This window comes from Brachyhypopomus gauderio, chromosome 11 (genome assembly GCF_052324685.1).
Source record: "Brachyhypopomus gauderio isolate BG-103 chromosome 11, BGAUD_0.2, whole genome shotgun sequence".
Classification (NCBI taxonomy): Eukaryota; Metazoa; Chordata; class Actinopteri; order Gymnotiformes; family Hypopomidae; genus Brachyhypopomus; species Brachyhypopomus gauderio.
The window spans coordinates 22,165,473-22,186,259 of NC_135221.1; the positions used below are offsets into that span (position 1 = coordinate 22,165,473).

Genomic DNA, 20,787 nt, shown 5'->3' on the forward strand with positions numbered 1-20,787 from the left:
TCTGAGCACCATTTAGACCTCCAGTGGTGTAGCGCCCATAACCTGCTGTAGGTTTTGGCGCCACAACGAACTGGAATGGTTGTTCTTCAGTTGTTCTTCTCTCAATTGTGTTCTACAGAAAAAGTACTCACCAGTCACTTTATTAGGTACACCTGTCCAACTGCTCATTAGGGTCCATCTCTAGGGTTTACAGAGAATTGTTTAAAATAGAGAAAATATCCAGTGAGCAGCAGTTCTGTGGGCACAGATGCCTTGTTGATGCCAGAGGTCAGACTGGTTCGAGCTGATAGATCAGCAACAGTAACTCAAATAATGTTGTTATAAGCGAGGCATGCAGAAGAGCATTTCTGAACACACATTGAACCTTGAGGCATATGGGCTACAGCAGCAGAAGACCACATTGGGTGCCACTCCTGTCAGCTAAGAACAGGAAACTGAGGCTACAATTTGCACAAGCTCACCAAAACTGGGCAATAGAAGATTGGAAAAATGTTGCCTGGTCTCATCAGTCTCGCTTTCTGCTGCGAAATTCAGATGGTTGAATTTGCTGTCAACAGAATCCATCCAGCATTGTATTAACAGTCCAGGCTGCTGGTGGTAGTGCATTGGTGTGGGTGATATTTTCTTGGCACACTTTGGCCCCATTAGTACCAATTAGGGATGCACCGATTCATGTTTTTCACTTCCGATACCGATTCAGATATCTGAGGCTTAGTATCGGCCGATACCGATCCGATAGCGATCTGAGAGTAAAACAGTGCTGAATCGACTTAAAACTTTTTTTTTTTTACACAAACATACTGAATTGCAAGTTTATTGAAAACTGCACCAGTATAGCACACTTAAACACACATAAAAACATGTAAAAACAACACAACTTGCAATTGTTCAGTCAGTGTAACTATGAATATAACATTGAATGTAAAATAAATAATACCAAAGAACCTGAAACTTACAAAAACAATAGGTTCACAACTTTGGTCAAACATGAAAAAAATTAACTGCAAGAAACCTTTGAAATGGTTCAAGACTTCTAAATATAATTAAAAATAAATAAGGAGATGAAATAAGAGAAACCGCAATACCTATGCGGCTAGTTTGCTAGCGCAGACATCACGCAGCATAAAGCATGTAACGGCCAGAAATATGTGTACTGTCTCTTTAAGGGAGCGAGTTGAGTGCGCGTATGGAATATTGTTTGTTTTTTTAGCTTTCTGCCGTAGACCAACTCAGACCACTGCTCCTTATTTTATCTTTATTTTATTTCTGTAAGTATTGCATTCAATGAGTTTTGGATAACTCACCAGTACATGTATGAACAGTCAAGTAGTGCTGGAGCCCAGGTCTATTTTGGTCAACCAGCAAATAAATGGACTAAGTGGAATACCACCAGCACGAGTACGAGTCAGTGATTCACCTCTCCTCTGTGTGCTTCGTGTTTCACTCGCCTGTTAACTGTCCAAGTTCACTTCTATCCGGGACAGAGTGGATATTTAAGGTTGAACTAACTCCGAAGAGCGTTACAAGCATAGAATTAGACTGAATAGATCTGCTTTTATGGATCGGTCACATTGTCACTGATACCCGATCTAGAATTTTTTCCAATATCGGGACCGATACAGATATTAATATCGGAATCAGTGCATCCCTAGTACCAATTGAGCATAGTGTCAACGGCACAGCCTACCTGATTGTTATTGCTGACCATGTTGTTACGACCCTTAGGTCGATGTAGGATTATGAATCGTTCACTAGGGATGTCATAAGGCGCGCTATGTGCGAGCGCCACATGTTGTGCGTGTGTAGTTGTGTTTCCCCAGGCAACCACTTCCTTCTGATGATCCCGTTGGCTGTCTCTGCTGTCATCACCCCATTTAAACCAGCCTCGGAATGAAGACGAGGCAGGCAGGAAGGAAGCAAGGTGTTCGTTTATTAGTGTTTGTTGTATGTATTTTGGATTCTGTACCAGTTCTGACCTTACGCTACTCCTTTGACTACGATTACGGTTTTATCAGTCTGGTCGCCTATTGTACATAGCCCCTTGTTTATAGCACATCTCATTATTTTGCAGACCAGTGGTTGGGAGTTGAGGCTATTTTTGTTCATTTTTGTCCTGTTTACTGCTAGGGAGTTAGGGTAGGTTATTGTATATTTTTTTTCTTTTTTCTGATAAATAGGAAGTTAGTCATTCTGTTTGTGTTTCGAAGTTGTTAATTTTCTTTGGCTATATCAACTCCCGAAGTCTGTATTGTCCCGCCACGAATAAACTATTTATTTACTTTGTGTGTGTGTGTATATATATATATATATATATATATATATATATATATATATATATATACACATACAGTTGTGCTCAAAAGTTTACATACCCTGGCAGAATTTTTGCTTTCTTGGCCTTTTCTCAGAGAATATTAATGATAACACACAAACCTTTTTTCCACTCATGGTTAGTGGTTGGGTGAAGCCATTTATTGTCCAACCACTGTGTTTTCGGTTTTTAAATTATAATGACAACCAAACACATCCAAATGACCCTGATCAAAAGTTTACATACCCCAGTTCTTAATACCGTGTATTGCCCCCTCTAACATCAATGACAGCTTGAAGTCTTTTGTGGTAGTTGTGGATGAGGCTCTTTATTTTCTCAGATGGCAACGCTGCCCATTCTTCTTGGCAAAAAGCCTCCAGTTCCTGTAAATTCCTGGGCTGTCTTGCATGAACTGCATGCTTGAGATCTCCCCAGAGTGACTCAATGATGTTGAGGTCAGGAGACTGAGATGGCCACTCCAGAACCTTCACTTTGTTCTGCTGTAGCCAATGACACGTCGACTTGGCCTTGTGTTTTGGATCGTTGTCATGTTAGAACGTCCAAGTGCGTCCCATGCGCAGCTTCCGGGCTGATGAATGCAAATTTGCTTCCAGTATTTGCTGATAACGTGCTGCATTCATCTTTCCTTGAACTTTGACCAAGTTTCCTGTGCCTTTGTAGCTCACATATCCCCATAACATCAGCAATCCACCTCCATACTTTACAGTAGGAATGGTGTTCCTTTCATCATAAGCCTTGTTGACACCTCTCCAAATGTAATGTTTATGGTTGTGGCCAAAAAGTTCAATTTTGGTCTCATCACTCCAAATTACATTGTTCCAGAACTTTTGGGGCTTGTCTCTGTGTTGTTTGGCGTATTGTAGACGAGACACTTTGTGGAATTTGCGCAGTAATGGCTTTCTTCTGGCCACTCGACCATGCAGACCATTTTTCTTCAGGTGCCTCCTTACTGTGCATCTTGAAACAGCCACACCGCTAGTTTTCAGAGAGTCCTGGATTTCAGCGGATGTTATTTGTGGGTTTTTCTTTGCATCCCGAACAATTTTCCTGGCAGTTGTGGCTGAAATTTTTGTTGGTCTACCTGACCGTGGTTTGGTTTTTACAGAGCCCCTGATTTTCCATTTGTTTATCACAGTTTGAACACTGCTGACTGGCATTATCAATTCCTTGGATATCTTTTTGTATCCCTTTCCTATTTTATACAGTTCAGCTACCTTTTCCCGTAGATCCATTGACAATTCTTTTGCTTTCCCCATGACTCACAATCCAGAAACGTCAGTGGCTGGATGAAAGATGCAAGAGTCTGTCTGGATCCCAGAAACTCACTCAGCTTTTATGCACACACACTGATTACAAGCAAACAGGTCACAGGTGAGGATATTACCTTTAGTAGCCATTCAAACCCATTTGTGTCACCTTCTGTGCATGTTATCAGGCCAAAATCACCAGGGTATGTAAACTTTTGATCAGGGTCATTTGGATGTGTTTGGTTGTCATTATAATTAAAAAAGAGAAAAAACAGTGGTTGGACAATAAATGGCTTCACCCAACTACTAACCATGAGTGGAAAAAAGGTTTGTGTGTTATCATTAATATTCTCTGAGAAAAGGCCAAGAAAGCAAAAATTCTGCCGGGGTATGTAAACTTTTGAGCACAACTGTATATATATCCGTCTTTTTCCTGTTACGAGCTGGTAGCCTAGGCTGGATCGTAACAATGTCCATCTCTTTATGACCACATTGTACTCATCTTCTGATGGCTACTTCCAGCAGGATAACATGTCATGTCAAAAAGCACATAAAGACTGGGTTTTGAAAATGACAATGAGTTCAGTGTACTCGAATGACCTCCACAGTGACCAATCTCAATAGTGCACCTTTGGGATGTGGTAGAACAGGAGATTTGCATTATGACATGATTATACTATGTATAATTATATCATGTCAATATGGACCAGGGTTTGAGTGAAATGTATCAATGTTTTTGACTCATGTTGCACAGGGGATAAAAAATATTAATAACTTAAGACAACCAAGAAAGCCTTTGTATATTTACAATGCAAAAGCAAATTTATATCATTAGCATTTTATGAGTACATGGTTGTCATGCAGTTGCACACTTGAAGGCCTTATTGAACCTTATTTTGTTTCAAAGAAGTAACTGGATTAGGGACTCATTACTTCATCACAACAGATGTATTAAATGTGACCTCAAAGTATGAAATATCAAAATGAACAAATGAACAAATTTCATTAAAACATGGAAAAATACACAAAAAATTGTTCAAAAAATGCACAAATAATTATAATCACAAAAGAGTCATTCAACCAGGCAGCACCTCAGACAAAAATGATCTACAGCTAAGAAAATTGTATGGTTTACAGATTTTTAAAGTGAAGGCTAACATTCATGTATATTATTATTATTATCATTTCTAAAAGAAAAAAAAATTGTTACAATGTTTTAAATAATTATGGTATGCTGGGGACAAAGGAATATTATAATAGATACTGACCCATAGTGCAAAACCAAAGCCATAAATAAAAACGCAAAATGAACTGGGGTTGCCTTTTCACAATGGATCACAATACAAACCACAACAAATCATATTCGTGTTGTTTCATTTCGGGTTCCCATTGGGGGTGGGGTGGTTGTGTTCTTCTTGACTAAAGAAACCATGACTCCGCAGCCTAATACCACCAAGTGTGAACATGCTTAAAGTGTACCTGATAAAGTAGACAACAAAAAATTAGACTTAATACAGATTTATTCATGTTTTGGCCAGATTTGAATACTGTGATTTGCTCTTCCATCCAAAGCAGGGCACTGTATAATTACCTTAAATTGTCCGTTACTGTAAAGGTTGCTTCAAATCAAAAAGCCCAGTTCCCCCTTTCACAACTTTGCCCACAACTAAGCAAGCTGAGGGTGAGCTCAATGTATCAAAAGAGCCTAGAATGTAAAAGACAACACACAGTGCGTATGAATGTAAGTGTTTGTGTGTGTGTGTGTGTGTGTAATATGACATTTAGGTATTCATACCCATCATGGCAGCTTGTTTCAAAAACTTGTAGCTGGTCTCAAAGGTCATCTGTTGTAACGGTGAACTGTTCGACTCAATACCATACCGATTAAGAGGTTTGTAGACCCCTTCAAAGCACATGTAGTCAGCCACTAGAGAGAGATGCCTTGGGTCCACCTCGATACCTGGATACATTCAAGGAGCAGAAAAGAGTAGTGAGCAATGGAACTAGTGCATGTGATAAAGTGCTCTGTGATTTCCTGCTTACCGTAAACAGCAAACACATCTTTAATCTCTTTTTCAATAACCCTTAAGGCCACTTCAATACCATACGTGCAGGCCATGGCATGGACCTCATTTGAATACAACCGATTTAGGTCTAGAATCTGGAGGGGAAAAATAGATAAAACATTGCCAAGTTAAGAAATGCATTATCACAGCATGATGTAGAAAAATTGGTGCACGCCTTTGTTAGCTCCAGATTAGACTACTGTAACTCACTACTGTCAGGATGTTCAAATAAGAATCTAAATAAACCTTAAATAGTTCAAAATGCCGCAACCAGAGTTCTGACTAGAACTAGAAAACTGGATCATATCAGACCAGTCCTATCAGCCCTGCATTGGCTCACAGTTAAATGCCGTATTGATTTTAAAATTCTATTATTAACTTATAAAGCACTGCACGGGTTTGCTCCTGAATACCTCCAGGAACTTATTTCCTATTATGAACCCCCACGTCCACCAAGATCACAGGGTGCTGGCCTCTTATTAGTTCCAACAATTAATAAGGTAACAGCAGGGGGAAGAGCCTTTTCTTATAAGGGCCCCCAGCTTTGGACTAACCTTCCAGAATGCATCCGGGACTCTGAAATCAGTCTCAATCTCTCAGTCTAGGTTGAAAACCCACCTATTTGGTTTAACGTTTGATAATTAATATCCCCCCTTAGATAAAGGTACAGATCCAGGGGTTCATAGACGAAGGGTTTTATGGTAGACTGGGGCGCTGGTGCTGTCGTCCTGTCACTGCTCGTGGTCACTCAAGTTTGTTGACAGTGCAGTGGATGGATGCCAATGTCACATAATGCTCCCAAGTCTGTGTTACCTTCTGATTCTGCCTTTTCAGCTAGGCTGTAATAATTTAATTTAATGCCGGAGTTGCTGTTTATAATCTCATCTGTCCTGTATATGTTCTTATACAGAGCTAATTTTCCCTGTTTTATCTTCTCCACATGGCTGCCCGCCTACACAAGGAACACTGAGATGAGGAAAGACGAGCCTTTCCAGAGATCCATCCTGGGCCGGCCACCTCCTGCCTAACCAGATATGAGAGAGGATCAACCCACTGCCCTGACAAACAAGTGTGGATGAAGGATAAGCCCACTACACTGGACCCTCTCACCGCCCTGAATTCTCTTCTGCTTGACTAACCGTCAAGATGTTTAGGACTGAACAGGAATTACATAAAGAACTCAAACATACACCAAGAAGGACTTTATTTATCCCTCAGATATTTTCTTTGTTTCTCTCTTTTTAAATTGTTGTCATGGTGACGGGCATAGGCCAGAGGAGGATGGGTTCCCCCCCTGAGTCTTGGTTCTTCTCAAGGTTTCTTCCTCATGCTCTTAGGGAGTTTTTCCTTGCCACTGTCGCCCTTGGCTTGCTCACTGGGGGCTAGGACTCGGCACTTGTAAAGCTGCTTTGTGACAACAACTGTTGTAAAAAGCGCTATATAAATAAAATTTGGTTGATTGATTAAGATAAAATTAAGTTATAATAAATATAAAAATAAGTCTTCAAACAGCTTCATCCATCATTCATTTTCTTTTTTTCTAGCCTAATTTTTGCTATTCACAACAGACATTAGAGCCTGGGAGTTTTCATTTCAGTTCTTATACCGTGCCATATTAAACGTGCCCCAGAGCGGTGGGCAGCTCCAGAGTAGGCTGTAGTCTGGACAGTTCAATTAATGAGTTCTGCAACTTCAACTGTGTGGAAATACTACGAGTAGTCACACACAATGCTATAGGACCTATAGGAATATTAACAATTTTAATACTGTAAGTACCAATACTAGGCATTAACACTATTTACTCCAGACAATACAATTGCTTGTAAACAAAGTTAACTGGCATGGTAGACTCACATTTCCCTGTTTGAACAGCACTTGCATGTTGATGCCCTCTGTATTCAGCACCATCTCCTTGGTGCCATGCTTGTTGGACACCTCATTGAGTAAGCAGCGTGTGATACCCTTAGTTTCCATGACCACTGCGTTCTGGGCCTGTGCCACCACCAGCGATGTAAGGTCAAAATGCACTTTGCTAACTGGAAGAACCAGGGTGATCTGGAAGAGACAAAAAGAAATACAGTACACATGTTGCATGACCAAAGTATGTGGACACCCACTCTAATTACTGTGTTTCACACACCCACTCTAATTACTGTGTTTCACACACCCACTCTAATTACTGTGTTTGGGTGTTTCACACACCCATTATCAACATATGTATAAAATTAAGCACATGTCACACCTGGGAATGGGTGTACAAGACCATATTAATGTGCATGCTTTTGAAATGGTTTTATCAAACTTGTACAGCTGGGAAGGCAATGTGTCCACATACCTTTGGCCATATAGCCTAAAAGAAGACTGAGACTAACTAACCTTCATTAACTTTAACACATCTGCTCTGTCGAAGTAAAGAAGCACCACCAATTGAAAAATACTGATTATTCAAGAGAGTGCAGATCCATATTTTTGGGCAATTTTACAGTAAAGTTGGAGCATACCTCACATGACAGGCCATTTTCATGGTCATATTTGTAGTCTTCGATGCTGGAGCTAAGCTGCAGCACTCTGTTGACTCTTGCTGAATCCTTTGTAGCCCCAGACTCAAGGTCCTGGCTGCTGGACAAGCTGGACGGCGTAGACAGTGGAACACTGCATGGTTTTTCCTCAAATGGTCCTTCAGATCCTGACTCCTCTGCTGTTTTCTCCTGCTCTTCATCCCAACTCTCCTCACCTTCCTCACTATCATAGTCAACCTGCAACAGAGCAGTGGTTTTCACTGCTTTAATGCATCCATTTGACAATGTAATTTTTATATCCTACCCTGCAGGTCCACATCTTAACTATGCTTATTCTCATAGCCCCTCAATTATAGAATAGCCTTCCAGCTCCAATCTGAGATTCTGACACAGTTTCAATCTTTAAATCTAGACTTAAGACTCACCTATTTCATCAAACCTTCAGTTAATATTCTACTTGTGAAGGTGTGGGGCTCGGGGGCCCACAGATGTTGAGATTTCTGGTAATCTGAGATGTTGATGCTGTCATCCAGCTGTGTCATGGCATCACTCTAGTTGTGACAATAACTTGACTGAAAAGCAATGTCTCAGTGACCCTCATGACTGTGGTCACCTCTGAATCCCTCCCTTTAGTTATGCTGCTATAGATTAGCCTGCCGGAGCCACATGCTGATCACAGGCACGTGAGCTATGTACATTTAAATCAACGGTGGTTTAAATTGATGTCCACTCAGTCTGTATTGTCTATCTTTTTGCATGCTTCTACCCAAGACGATTGGATACAAGCACCTAGGAGATGATCTGGCTTGCCGGTGGATGTACTGATGCCAGGGTTGGATATGCCATTGCCACAAGAGGACGTGCTGATGTTAGCTCCTACCTGAGGCTCACCATCTCCACCGAAGGGACTGTGACTACTTAGCCGGGGAACATGAACCTTAACTAAAACTGTAGAACCACTCTGCGCACCACGGACTTGTGCTAACAGGCCGCCCAATGGAGGATGGGTTCCCTTTTGAGTCTTGGTCCTCCCGAGGTTTCTTACTAATCCCCACCACCATAGGGAGTTTTTCCTTGCCCACTGTCACCGTTGTCTTGCTCATTAGGGATCTGGACCCATACGATTGTAAAGCTGCTTTGTGACAACATGTGTTGTGAAAAGGGCTATATAAATAAATTTGACTTTGACTATTGTGACGTGTACTGTGGATTTTGGGGAGGTTGTTTTCAATAGGTGGATTGCCTCATCACGGGTGGATTCTGTCGGCCAATCAGAGACCGCGATTTGGATGAGGGGGCGGATCTTCGGCTTCATAATCTGCCTGACGGGATTGCTGGAAGTCGCTGGGAGGCGACACGAGCTTTACTGCCTTTATGGTTGTGTATGTATGTGTGTGGATAGAAACACCAGTATAGAGGCGGGCACCGTTTGTGTACTTTTGTTTGAGATTAGTTAGAGCAGTAGGTATATTTTCTATTCTGAAAGGGGTAAGTTTTGCTTTGTTACCGTAGTGTAGTGTGTTTTTGTTTGTTTCTTTTCTTTGGTGCCGTCTACTGCTCCTTTCCTTGGTTGGTTGATTTATGGTTAATCGTGTGTGGTTGTACGTACGTGTCTGTTCAGTGTGTTCAGTGTTTGCTGCGTAAAGGCTCTTTTCCTCATTACCACTCGGCAGTAAAGAGTTCTTTTAACGCATCCGACTGGTTTCTGCGTTTTTCTTTTATTACATCTTGTCCACAACCGGCATGTTGCCCCACACCCCAAACCTAGACCCATGACATCGTGGGGTCGTAACATATGGCATGCTACTGCCCCACACCCCAAACCTAGATCCATGACATTGTGGGGTCGTAACACTATTCTCTGTGTCTACTCAGTGACGACTTCGGTTTATGGTTGCTCTAAAAAGCATTTTTGTCTGAGACCAGGCTACAAGAAGCTGACTGTAAATACTCCAATACAATCAGAATGTAGTGAGGAGTGACACCACCTCCTCTTTACCTCTTCTTCTTGCTTTTCTCTTCTCTTGGCATCAGAGGCGTCCGCATCCCCTTCATCTGCCTCATCTTCCACCAGTCTATCATCCTCTGTGTGCTGGTCGTCATCAACCTGCCAACAACAAGCTGCCAAGCTGAACCTGCTATACCCATCATGCCAGCAGAAGAAGAGATTTTGACACCTACTGCTCTGGTTGAAGAGTTCCCTGAGTCCATATCAGTGTCCTTGCCTAAAGCCTTGCGTGTGTCCACAGTGTTTATAGAAGCCAGCTTGGCACTTAGCTTCTTAATGGCTTCAAGCAATAAACAGAAAAATCTGTGCGTGGGGTGGGGTGAATGAAATAAAGATGTGATCAAGCAGGCCATTGTGTCAAGAGGAACATATATGAAGTACCACTGACCCAGCAATAGCAAATCAGAGATGTATACCCAATATCACAGGACCTCCATTAGTGATATCCCCCTACATTTAATATCAAAACTGAGACAATAAGGGCATTAAACAGAAAAATAAGCGCACTTGTTTTCCATAAAACTGAGAATTTGCTGGGGTGACAGAAGCTTGTCCTGCTGGTAGCGTTCAGGGGGAAGGAAGTGGAATGTGATTCTGAAGATCCTTCTCTTCTGGCTCCTTTTACCCTCCATGCGAAGTGTTTCTACCACGTCAACCTTATGCAACACCTGGAGAAATAATCACACCACTAGCCTAAGACTTCATCAATCACCACACACAAGAGTAATGTTGCTGATGAATCAAAGACGTTTGGAAGAAGCAAAGCATTGTACAAAGTTAACTACTTGAGCCTTAGAAAGATGAGAAGATATGTACCTCTGCCAGAAAAACACGTGTGAGCTGCTTCCGCAGAGTTTTCACCTGCTTCAAGGCTTTCTTGCTGGATAAAACAGGAACACTCATCATGGGGGTTTTGATGTTGGAGCTTGCAATCATGAGAATTTCACGCAACCTGCAATAAGAAAAAAGGATAAATATAAAACTTATTTCTAAATATCAATTTCATAAACATTACAGCTATATTACCTTACAAAATGTACGTAAAAGAACATTTAATTAATATATTTTTTGAGATTAGAAAAAAAATAGTATTCCTTATTGTTAAATCCAATGGGCAAAGGAGGTGACCTCTGACCTTGGAATACCAAGTGTGACATTCATCTCTCCTCTGCCAGCAAAGTGGAAGGTGTTAAGTGTCATTTGGGTGGAGGGTTCCCCAATACTCTGAGCAGCAAGCAACCCCACTGCCTCTCCTGGCTCACACAATGCTCTCTGCCACTTCAGCTGCAAGAGATATTTTAATCTGCAACAACACAAAGCACATCATGCCCCACACAATGAATGATATCTCTGTTCAGTATTGGCCAAAAACAGAAAACTGTACAAAACAGAAGAAACTTTAAAAAATATGCCTGTGTGCTAATATACATCTTTTTGCTAAAGATGACTAGGCCAAGTGCCAAAATCTTCAAAAGCAATCTTGCAGTCAGTCCAGATTAAAGCGAGTCCAGATGGCCAAAGACTTGAACCATACTAAGAAATTAAGTTCAAGAAACAAAAAAATGACTTGTGACGAAAAGCTCAGATTCTTACTTTTCACAGTTGAGTGTCTCAGGTGATGTGTCAAATTCCTGTTTGATGTTGAACTGACTTAGGTAGGAGTCAATGACAGAATCAAATGTCTCAGACACTGAACCAAAACAGATGTCAGGACGGAAAACAGATAGACAGGGATCTGGGCAGCGGGAGGTCTTCTTCATATACTTTGCATGGCTGGAGTCATCCATAATTCTCCATTTATCCATTAGCTGTATCAAACGTAAAACATCGATCATATACAGTGGGTTGCAAAAGTATTCATACCCCTTGAACTTTTCCATATTTTGTCACATTACAACCACAAACATAAATATATTTCACTGGAATTTAATGTGAAAGACCAACACAAAGTGGTATACAATTGTGAAGTGGAAGGAAAATTATACATGAATCAAAACATTTTTTACAAATAAAAAACTAATAAGTGCGACGTGCAAAAGTATTCAGCCCCATTTTCCCTGAGTGCAACCAATTGCATTCAGAAGTTGCCTGATGACTGCTAATGACTCAAAAGGGTCCACCTGTGTGTAATCTAATCTCAGTACAAATACAGCTGCTCCGTGACGGCCTCAGATGTTGGTTAAGAGAATATTGGGGAGCAAACAGCATCATGAAGTCCAAAGAACACACCAGACAGGTTAGGAATATGGTTTTGGTGAAGTTTAAAGCAGGCTTAGGTTATAAAAAGATTTCCCAAGCTTTGAACATCTCACGGAGCACTGTTCAATCCATCATCCGGAAATGGAAAGAGTATGGCACCACAGTAAACCTGCCAAGACATGGCCGTCCACCTAAACTTACAGGCCGAACAAGGAGATCACTGATCAGAGAGGCAGTCAAGAGGCCCATGGTGACTCTGGATGAAATGCAGAGAGCCACAGCTCAGGTGGGGGAAACTGTCCACAGGACAATTAGTCGTGCACTACACAAATGTGGTCTTTATGTAAGAGTGGCAAGGAGAAAGCCATTGTTAAAAGAAAACCATAAGAAGTCCCGTTTGCAGTTTGCCAGAAGCCATGTTGAGGACACAGCAAACATGTGGAAGAAGGTGCTTTGGTCAGACGAGACCAAAATTGAACTTTTTGGACACAATGCAAAACGCTATGTGTGGCGGAGAAATAACACTGCACATCACTCTGCAAACACCATCCCCACTGTCAAATATGGTGGTGGCAGTATCATGCTCTGGGGGTGCTTCTCTTCAGCAGGGACCGGGAAGTTGGTCAAAGTTGATGGGAAGATGGATGGAGCCAAATACAGGGCAATCTTGGAAGAAAACCTGTTGGAGTCAGCAAAACATTTGAGACTGGGGCGGAGGTTCACCTTCCAGCAGGACAACGACCCTAAACATAAAGCCAGAGCTACAATGGAGTGGTTTAAAAAAAAGAATATTCATGTGTTAGAATGGCCCAGTCAAAGTCCAGACCTAAACCCAATTGAGAATTTGTGGCAAGATCTCAAAACTGCTGTTCACAAACGCTCTCCATCCAATCTGACTGAGCTTGAGCTGTTTTGCAAGGAGGAATGGGCAAGAATTTCAGTCACTAGATGTGCAAAGCTGGTGGAGACATACCCTAAAAGACTTGCAGCTGTAATTGCAGCAAAAGGTGGCTCCACAAAGTATTGACTCAGGGGGGCTGAATAATTTTGCACATCGCACTTTTCACTTTATGTGTAAAAAAAATGTTGATTCATGTATAATTTTTCTTCCACTTCACAATTGTATACCACTTTGTGTTGGTCTTTCACATTAAATTCCAGTGAAATATATTTGTTTGTGGTTGTAACGTGACAAAATATGGAAAAGTTCAAGGGGTATGAATACTTTTGCAACCCACTGTACTTACAAAAATTGACATCATCAGACTTGAATGACATTTGACCAAAGCACAGATACTGTGCTGTCTGCCGCTTCCTGTGCTTTACATCATAAACTTTCATTATAATAGGACCAAATGATGAGAGCAAAAAAACATACATGTAGAGTAGTTGCATCTCTCCCATTGGTCAAGTCTCCCATATGGTCTTCACCTCGAGCTTTCATCTTATCTAGATTCTTCTTAGAGAAACGCAGGAAACTGCCATCTCTCTGCACAGCACACGCATGCCTGGCCTTCCACTTTTTAATGTTACAAAAGTGTTTTTCTGCCACCTGGTGGTCCAGTTTCACCAGCACTTCATCCAAGCACTGTGACTTTCTAATAACCTTGAAAAAACAAAACAAAAGAAATGCCATACATTTGTTGTAGAACAGTTACAGCAATTTTATTTTTAAATATTCAAACACCACAAGACAACTATAACCGTACATGAATGTGAGGTGAATGCAAAAAAATCTTCATTGTAAAATAATCTTGGAAAATATGTAAGCTTTACTTTAACCCATTTTCTAATGCTTTACCTCAAAGTTGTTTTTGATGAAGGGCAGTTGGTGAAGTTGCAGGAACTGGGTTTTAGGGATGTCCAAACCATCCTCTCCATAAAGGAATTGTACCACGCTGCCATCACTGTCCCTCACCGTCAAGTCATACTGGACTACAAGGCCCTCCAGATGCTTAATCACACATCTCAACCATAAAGAAGAGCAAGTGGTCTTAAACACAGCGTTAAAAGAAAAACTCACCCCCCATTATAACAAAAGCTAAATAAGAATCTGCATAAATATTGACTGGCTGTTACTTGCTGTTATTTTTCTTTCCTCTAACTGGGAGAGTTTGTGTTACTTAATTAATTTCTACATTGCCAGTGTGTCACAGTGAGGAATCCTGTGCAATGCTTTGCATCTTTGCTGTTGTTTCATCATTATTTATATACACTGCTCAAAAAAAAGGGAACACTCAAATAACACATCCTAGATCTGAATGAATGAAATATTCTCATTGAATACTTTGTTCTGTACAAAGTTGAATGTCCTGACAAGCCACACAAAAATCATCAATTGAAATCAAATTTATTAACCAATGGAGGCCTGGATTTGGAGCCACACACAAAATTAAAGTGGAAAAACACACTACAGGCTGATCCAACTTTGATGTAATGTCCTTAACACAAGTCAAAATGAGGCTCAGTATTGGGTGTGGCCTCCACGTGCCTGTATGACCTCCCTACAACGCCTGGGCATGCTCCTGATGAGGTGGCGGATGGTCTCCTGAGGGATCTCCTCCCAGACCTGGACTAAAGCATCCGCCAACTCCTGGACAGTCTGTGGAGCAACGTGACGTTGGTGGATGGAGCGAGACATGATGTCCCAGATGTGCCCAATTTGATTCAGGTCTGGGGAACGGGCAGGCCAGTCCATAGCTTCAATGCCTCCATCTTGCAGGAACTGCTGACACACTCCAGCCACATGAGGTCTAGCATTGTCCTGCAATAGGAGGAACCCAGAGCCAACCGCATCAGCATATGGTCTCACAAGGGGTCTGAGGATCTCATCTCAGTACCTAATGGCAGTCAGGCTACCTCTGGTGAGCACATGGAGGGCTGTGTGGCCCTCCAAAGAAATGCCACCCCACACCATTACTGACCCACTGCCAAACCGGTCATGCTGAAGGATGTTGCAGGCAGCAGATCGCTCTCCACGGCGTCTCCAGACTGTCACGTCTGTCACATGTGCTCAGTGTGAACCTGCTTTCATCTGTGAAGAGCACAAGGCGCCAGTGGCGAATTTGCCAATCCTGGTGTTCTCTGGCAAATGCCAAGCATCCTGCACGGTGTTGGGCTGTGAGCACAACCCCCATCTGTGGACGCCGGGCCCCTTATACCATCCGTTTGTGCAGACACATGCACATTTGTGGCCTGCTGGAGGTCATTTTGCAGGGCTCTGGCAGTGCTCCTCCTGTTCCTTCTTGCACAAAGGCGGAGGTAGCGGTCCTGCTGCTGGGTTGTTGACCTCCTACGGCCTCCTCCACGTCTCCTGGTGTACTGGCCTGTTTCCTGGTAGCGCCTCCAGCCTCTGGACACTACGCTGACAGACACAGCAAACCTTGTTGCCACAGTTAGCATTGATGTGCCATCCTGGATGAGCTGCACTACCTGAGCCACTCGTGTGGGTTGTAGAGTCCGTCTCATGCTACCATGAGTGTGAAAGGACCACCAACATTCAAAAGTGACCAAAACATCAGCCAGAAAGCATAGGTACTGAGAAATGGTCTGTGGTCCCCACCTGCAGAACCACTCCTTTATAGGGGGGGGGGTCTTGCTAAATGCCTCTCATTTCTACCTGTTGTCTATTCCATTTGCACAACAGCAGGTGAAATTGATTCACAATCAGTGTTGCTTCCTAACTGAACAGGTTGGGTTCACAGAAGTGTGGTTGACTTGGAGTTATATTGTGCTGTTTAAGTGTTCCCTTTATTTTTTTGAGCAGTGTATATACATAAAGTATATTAGGGAAACATGGTTGGATAACTCACATTAAGTAAATTGTCACTCTTACCTCTGCAGATAGCCAGAACGACTTGTTTTTACAGCAGTGTCCACCAGGCCTTCACGACCAGCCATACAATGGAAAAAGAACTCCTGAAAATTCCAACAAATATCATCAAATGCAAATACAAAGATTCTACACCTACATATATACAAACACTCAAAAAGTCCTAACACAAAGAAGGAGAGATTGCTGGCATATTCCAGAAAGCATAATACATTTGTGAATCAACTCCTTTAGGTTCCTGAGTTTAAAACTCACAGGAGGTTTAATGCCAGTGAGGAACCTGCCAGACACGAAGCCCCCAGAATGAGGCTCTGGGGCATACGGCTGAAAGCAGGGCAGTGATTTCCCAGAAGGCATCAGGGAAGGTCGACGGCCTTCCAGCTCAATCTGTCCCAAAAGGCAGGAGATCTGAGGAGGGATCAAACAAATTAGGACCATAAAGCAATTACAACATTTTAAAGAAAAGTAACAGTAAAAATTCTATTACCAAGCTGTAAAAAGAAATCCCAAAATTCAAAGAAAAAACAACCACATTATGACAAGAGGATCACCTGCATGGTATTGACTGTGGAACCTTTGGCTCCAGACAGCACCATCAACTGAAGACTGTTCCCAGGAAAAGACCGATGTAGACCCAGTGGCATGCACACCTTTACACACAAAGATCTCATTTCATCATTCTAAAACGACTTTTACAGCCTGATGATGCACTCTCATACAAACAAGCCTCAGTGATAAGGTGTGATCAACTCATCACATGCAAACCAAAATGCTATTTACCTTATTGATGTTGTTGTTGATTTGATTAACCTCTTCTTTGAATTTGAGATCCACCATGTTGAAGTCACGCTGGTCTGTATTCAGATGGGCATCTTGCCAAAGGTCTCTAGCTTCACTCTCATCAGCACTTTCTGGCAGGTTAAATACAGCTCGGAGAGCCTATAGATCATAGAATGAAACACTGCAGTAGGAACTTATCAAAACATTCTGCATATGATGAACATTCAATCTGAGATTTAACTTAATCTCTGAAAAATACCCAAGGTGTTTATTTTCCAATCACCTGGCCTGGTCACTTCTTTTGTTTAAAACTAGTGCTTAAAATAAACAATACATTTAAAATGATATTCTAATATCACCAGCCTTGACACTGAAAAGCAAAAGCAAAGAAAGAAAATGACTAACCTTTGCTCCACATTTTTCAGATCCTTTTATAATTTTCTTCCTTTGTCTGTTGGCTCCAGGATTCACTAAAATGTCTTCTACAGCTATGTAAAAGAATAAGATTAATAAGTGATGAATATATGCCACATTAAATGACAAGAAGCCATTGCATATGGATGCCTGTGGTGTAAGAGGGGGGCTCTCTTACACATTGTGAAGCCACGGTACAGCTGAATATAAGCAGTGAAGAGACGAGCGAGGCAGCTGAGCAGCTGGCCACTGGTCTCTCCTCCATAGAGCTCATAGCAACAATGGACCAGGCCATAAGCTGAACTTCCATAGTGGGCCTTGTCCAGAACTCCTACCAGCAACTCGCCGTAACGGATGACCACCTGGACACCACAGTTAGCCCCAAATTCAGAGACAATAAGCACTAAAATAAATATTTATTTACTTCTTTGACATTCGGCAAAACTACAGTTATTAGGTAGTTCCAACATTGTCAGAAGTTTGCTGCATGCATCACCTGGGAGTCACACATAGAGTCTGGCTTGTAGCCTGGCACACATCGGGAAGGCTCCTTTACCCAGGCCTTACTGGGGATCTTGGCCTTTCCTACGAGGTTCAGAGGGACGCAGTTCTCTGGGATGACATTCAGCAATAGTGTGGACACAACCTTTCCAAAGAATGAAATAACATTCCAAAACAACATAATGGTGAATTTATTTAGGTCTGTCAGAAGCCAGAAATAATCAAAGAACAGAAAGAGAAAGTACCTGTTTCCCGGTCCAAAGTGTTTGTGGTTTGAGTACGGCCGGTGGGAGCAGCTTGACTCTGCCCCGTCTGTCAGTGAGGCCTCTGTACACTAGCTCCATGTACTCAGCGTGCTGGAAGAAGCAGTCACGGATGGTCATGCTGGTGCCTGACACAATGTGATCCTGGATCAGACCAGCCAGGGGCTTCCCATCCTGCACATGGAGAGTTTACATATTTGGTGTTGGACAGTTTACATGGAAACACTCTAAAACAGAAAAGAAACTGGACATTTAAATGCTGTAAAATGAGCATGTCAAACCCATAACTGAGTGCACACTTTCAAAAGAGTTATTGAGACAGTAGCAATTAAGATAAAGGTAGTGGGGAACAAATGTTTTTATTCTTTAGAAGTAGACACACTTGCCTTGGGTACCAAGTACTGCTGGTCTGTGCTTACAAGTGTGTAGGCCTCAGCACGACCCAGTTCACTCTGTGGAAAGTGTGCATTCATCTCATCTCCATCAAAGTCAGCATTGTAGGCCTTGCAGTTGGCATAGTGCAACCGAAGCACCTTCTCCCCAGGCAGGACACGGGCCACATGTGCCTGGATGGACGGCCGGTGCAATGTGGGTTGTCGATTTAGGAGGAGCACGTCACCATTTCTGATGTGCCGATGCACCTACGGAAGAAGAAAATATGATGGTTTTACAAATGTGCTGACAGGACCATTCAGAATCACTTCAACTTAACATACCAAGTAAATCCAGTTTAATTTGGTGTTCCACATGAGCTCAAATGATGCTATACACACCAGTAACGTCTGGGTCATCTTAGTGCAGTAACGTCTGGGTCATCTTAGTGCTGTAACGTCTGGGTCATCTTAGTGCTGTAATGTCTGGGTCATCTTAGTGCTGTAACGTCTGGGTCATCTTAGTGCTGTAACGTCTGGGTCATCTTAGTGCTGTAACGTCTGGGTCATCTTAGTGCTGTAACGTCTGGGTCATCTTAGTGCTGTAATGTCTGGGTCATCTTAGTGCAGTAATGTCTGGGTCATCTTAGTGCAGTAATGTCTGGGTCATCTTAGTGCAGTAATGTCTGGGTCATCTTAGTGCTGTAACATCTGGGTCATCTTAGTGCTGTAATGTCTGGGTCATCTTAGTGCAGTAATGTCTGGGTCATCTTAGTGCTGTAACATCTGGGTCATCTTAGTGCTGTAACGTCTGGGTCATCTTAGTGCAGTCTTCACATTGTGGATGCCTCTATTATTTTGGTCATTTGTCCACTGGTTTTTCTTATTCTCATTACCTGTTCATTATTTTCCATTATTCAATATAATTAATTTCATTACATGTTGCTTTACTATTGAAAACAGTTGTTTATTGTTGATAAAATTTGTAGCTTTCAACAACGTAGGAAAGAATTAGTCATGGCCTAACGGTTAGGGAACTGGTCTTGTGACCGGAGGGTCGCAGGTTCGATCCCCAGGCCATGACTGAGGTGCCCCTGAGCAAGGCCCTTAACCCTCAATTGCTCACTTGTATAAAAAATGATATAAAAATGTAAGTCGCTCTGGATAAGGGCGTCTGCCAAATGCCGTAAATGTAATTATAAATATCTGAACCATCTAGACAAACTTTATTAGTTAAGGTTTAGAGTTTGTAGCTTTCCAGAAAAGAAAAGGAATTAAAATGAGTTTAATCACTTTGCATATTCTTCATATACTCCACTGTTAATAAACTTCATTCAAAGGCCATGAGGTGTCAAAGTGTTTAAGAAAGGTTTGATTGTGTTTTTTTTTATATTTATTTTGCTTGTGGTGAACAGCCTCAGAATGCTTTAAAGGATTTTTTTCAAGTCTAAAAGAACCAGCCAAGCTTATGTGAGAAGAAACCACACAGTTATGCTCTCAACAAGCAAACTGAAACACTCGTCATTTTCTTGTATAATTTAGCTTTAGATAAATAAGTTTCTTTTTGTTTTGTTTAATTTCTTGTCTTTAATCACCTTTTTGTGGCATGTAGGCGACAAGCAAAGTCTGTTTTTTTTTTGTTCTGACTGAGGCTGAAGTTTGCAATTACTCAGTCCACCACCGCTACCACGACACCCACTATGTTACCTTTTGAAACAGCCTTCACATAAGGACAGACAGCTTTGACTAAGCCAACTTTGGGATCACGTCCAGTAGATCAAGATCAAGCTGAGAGGTTGTTTGTTGGCCCCAAATCAAGCACAGAGGCTTGTCAATCAGCAAGTGATAGAAAGGGAACTTTTCATTATCCCAGGCAAGTTGACCTGGTTGAACCTACTGAAGCTCATACTTCAGACTGGACCTCATATATTATCAAATTCTGTTGTGTGAGGAAATGTACACTGATTCTGAATGGATCCCTTTCTGATTATCAATAGCAACATCAAGAACCTGTAGCAGAAAGGCCCTTTGTGCCTGTTATAGCAACCAAAAGCTAAGAGTTAGAATCTGTTACTGGCAGATGTTGACCTATTAGCAGCTTACAACTATATTCGACATTCAATGCATGTGAGGTAGCTGGTCTTAAAATTAGCACCTGTAAATATAAGATCACTTATAAGATACTTTTCTGGAAAATAATGCAATGCCCCCTTCAAGTGAGTTATGGATATGTTTAAATCTCTTGGGATTTTGTA

General features: G+C 41.8%; 1 protein-coding gene across 3 annotated transcripts in view; it reads right to left on the minus strand.

Annotated features, from left to right (window-relative positions):
• Nucleotides 1-4,512: 4,512 nt before the first annotated feature.
• The window catches only part of polr1a (RNA polymerase I subunit A), a 60,506-nt gene continuing 44,231 nt past the window's right edge, over nt 4,513-20,787 (minus strand). For 2 of the 3 annotated variants that reach the window (XM_077022728.1, XM_077022730.1), the window contains 23 exons: nt 18,548-18,802; nt 18,144-18,335; nt 17,894-18,043; nt 17,576-17,759; nt 17,389-17,471; nt 16,984-17,142; nt 16,755-16,853; nt 16,459-16,611; nt 16,207-16,289; nt 14,173-14,338; nt 13,750-13,977; nt 11,766-11,980; nt 11,308-11,475; nt 10,989-11,124; nt 10,680-10,840; nt 10,346-10,475; nt 10,164-10,271; nt 8,147-8,401; nt 7,500-7,700; nt 5,623-5,740; nt 5,375-5,539; nt 5,171-5,284; nt 4,513-5,058 (listed from right to left, as the gene is read on the minus strand). In XM_077022728.1, the coding sequence (XP_076878843.1) occupies nt 5,184-5,284; nt 5,375-5,539; nt 5,623-5,740; nt 7,500-7,700; nt 8,147-8,401; nt 10,164-10,271; nt 10,346-10,475; nt 10,680-10,840; nt 10,989-11,124; nt 11,308-11,475; nt 11,766-11,980; nt 13,750-13,977; nt 14,173-14,338; nt 16,207-16,289; nt 16,459-16,611; nt 16,755-16,853; nt 16,984-17,142; nt 17,389-17,471; nt 17,576-17,759; nt 17,894-18,043; nt 18,144-18,335; nt 18,548-18,802 (3,510 nt within the window). In that variant the 3' untranslated portion in view covers nt 4,513-5,058; nt 5,171-5,183. Of the gene's footprint in view, nt 5,059-5,170; nt 5,285-5,374; nt 5,540-5,622; nt 5,741-7,499; nt 7,701-8,146; nt 8,402-10,163; nt 10,272-10,345; nt 10,476-10,679; nt 10,841-10,988; nt 11,125-11,307; nt 11,476-11,765; nt 11,981-13,749; nt 13,978-14,172; nt 14,339-16,206; nt 16,290-16,458; nt 16,612-16,754; nt 16,854-16,983; nt 17,143-17,388; nt 17,472-17,575; nt 17,760-17,893; nt 18,044-18,143; nt 18,336-18,547; nt 18,803-20,787 lie in introns of those variants that run through there. The other variant, XM_077022729.1, reaches the window with a different exon arrangement.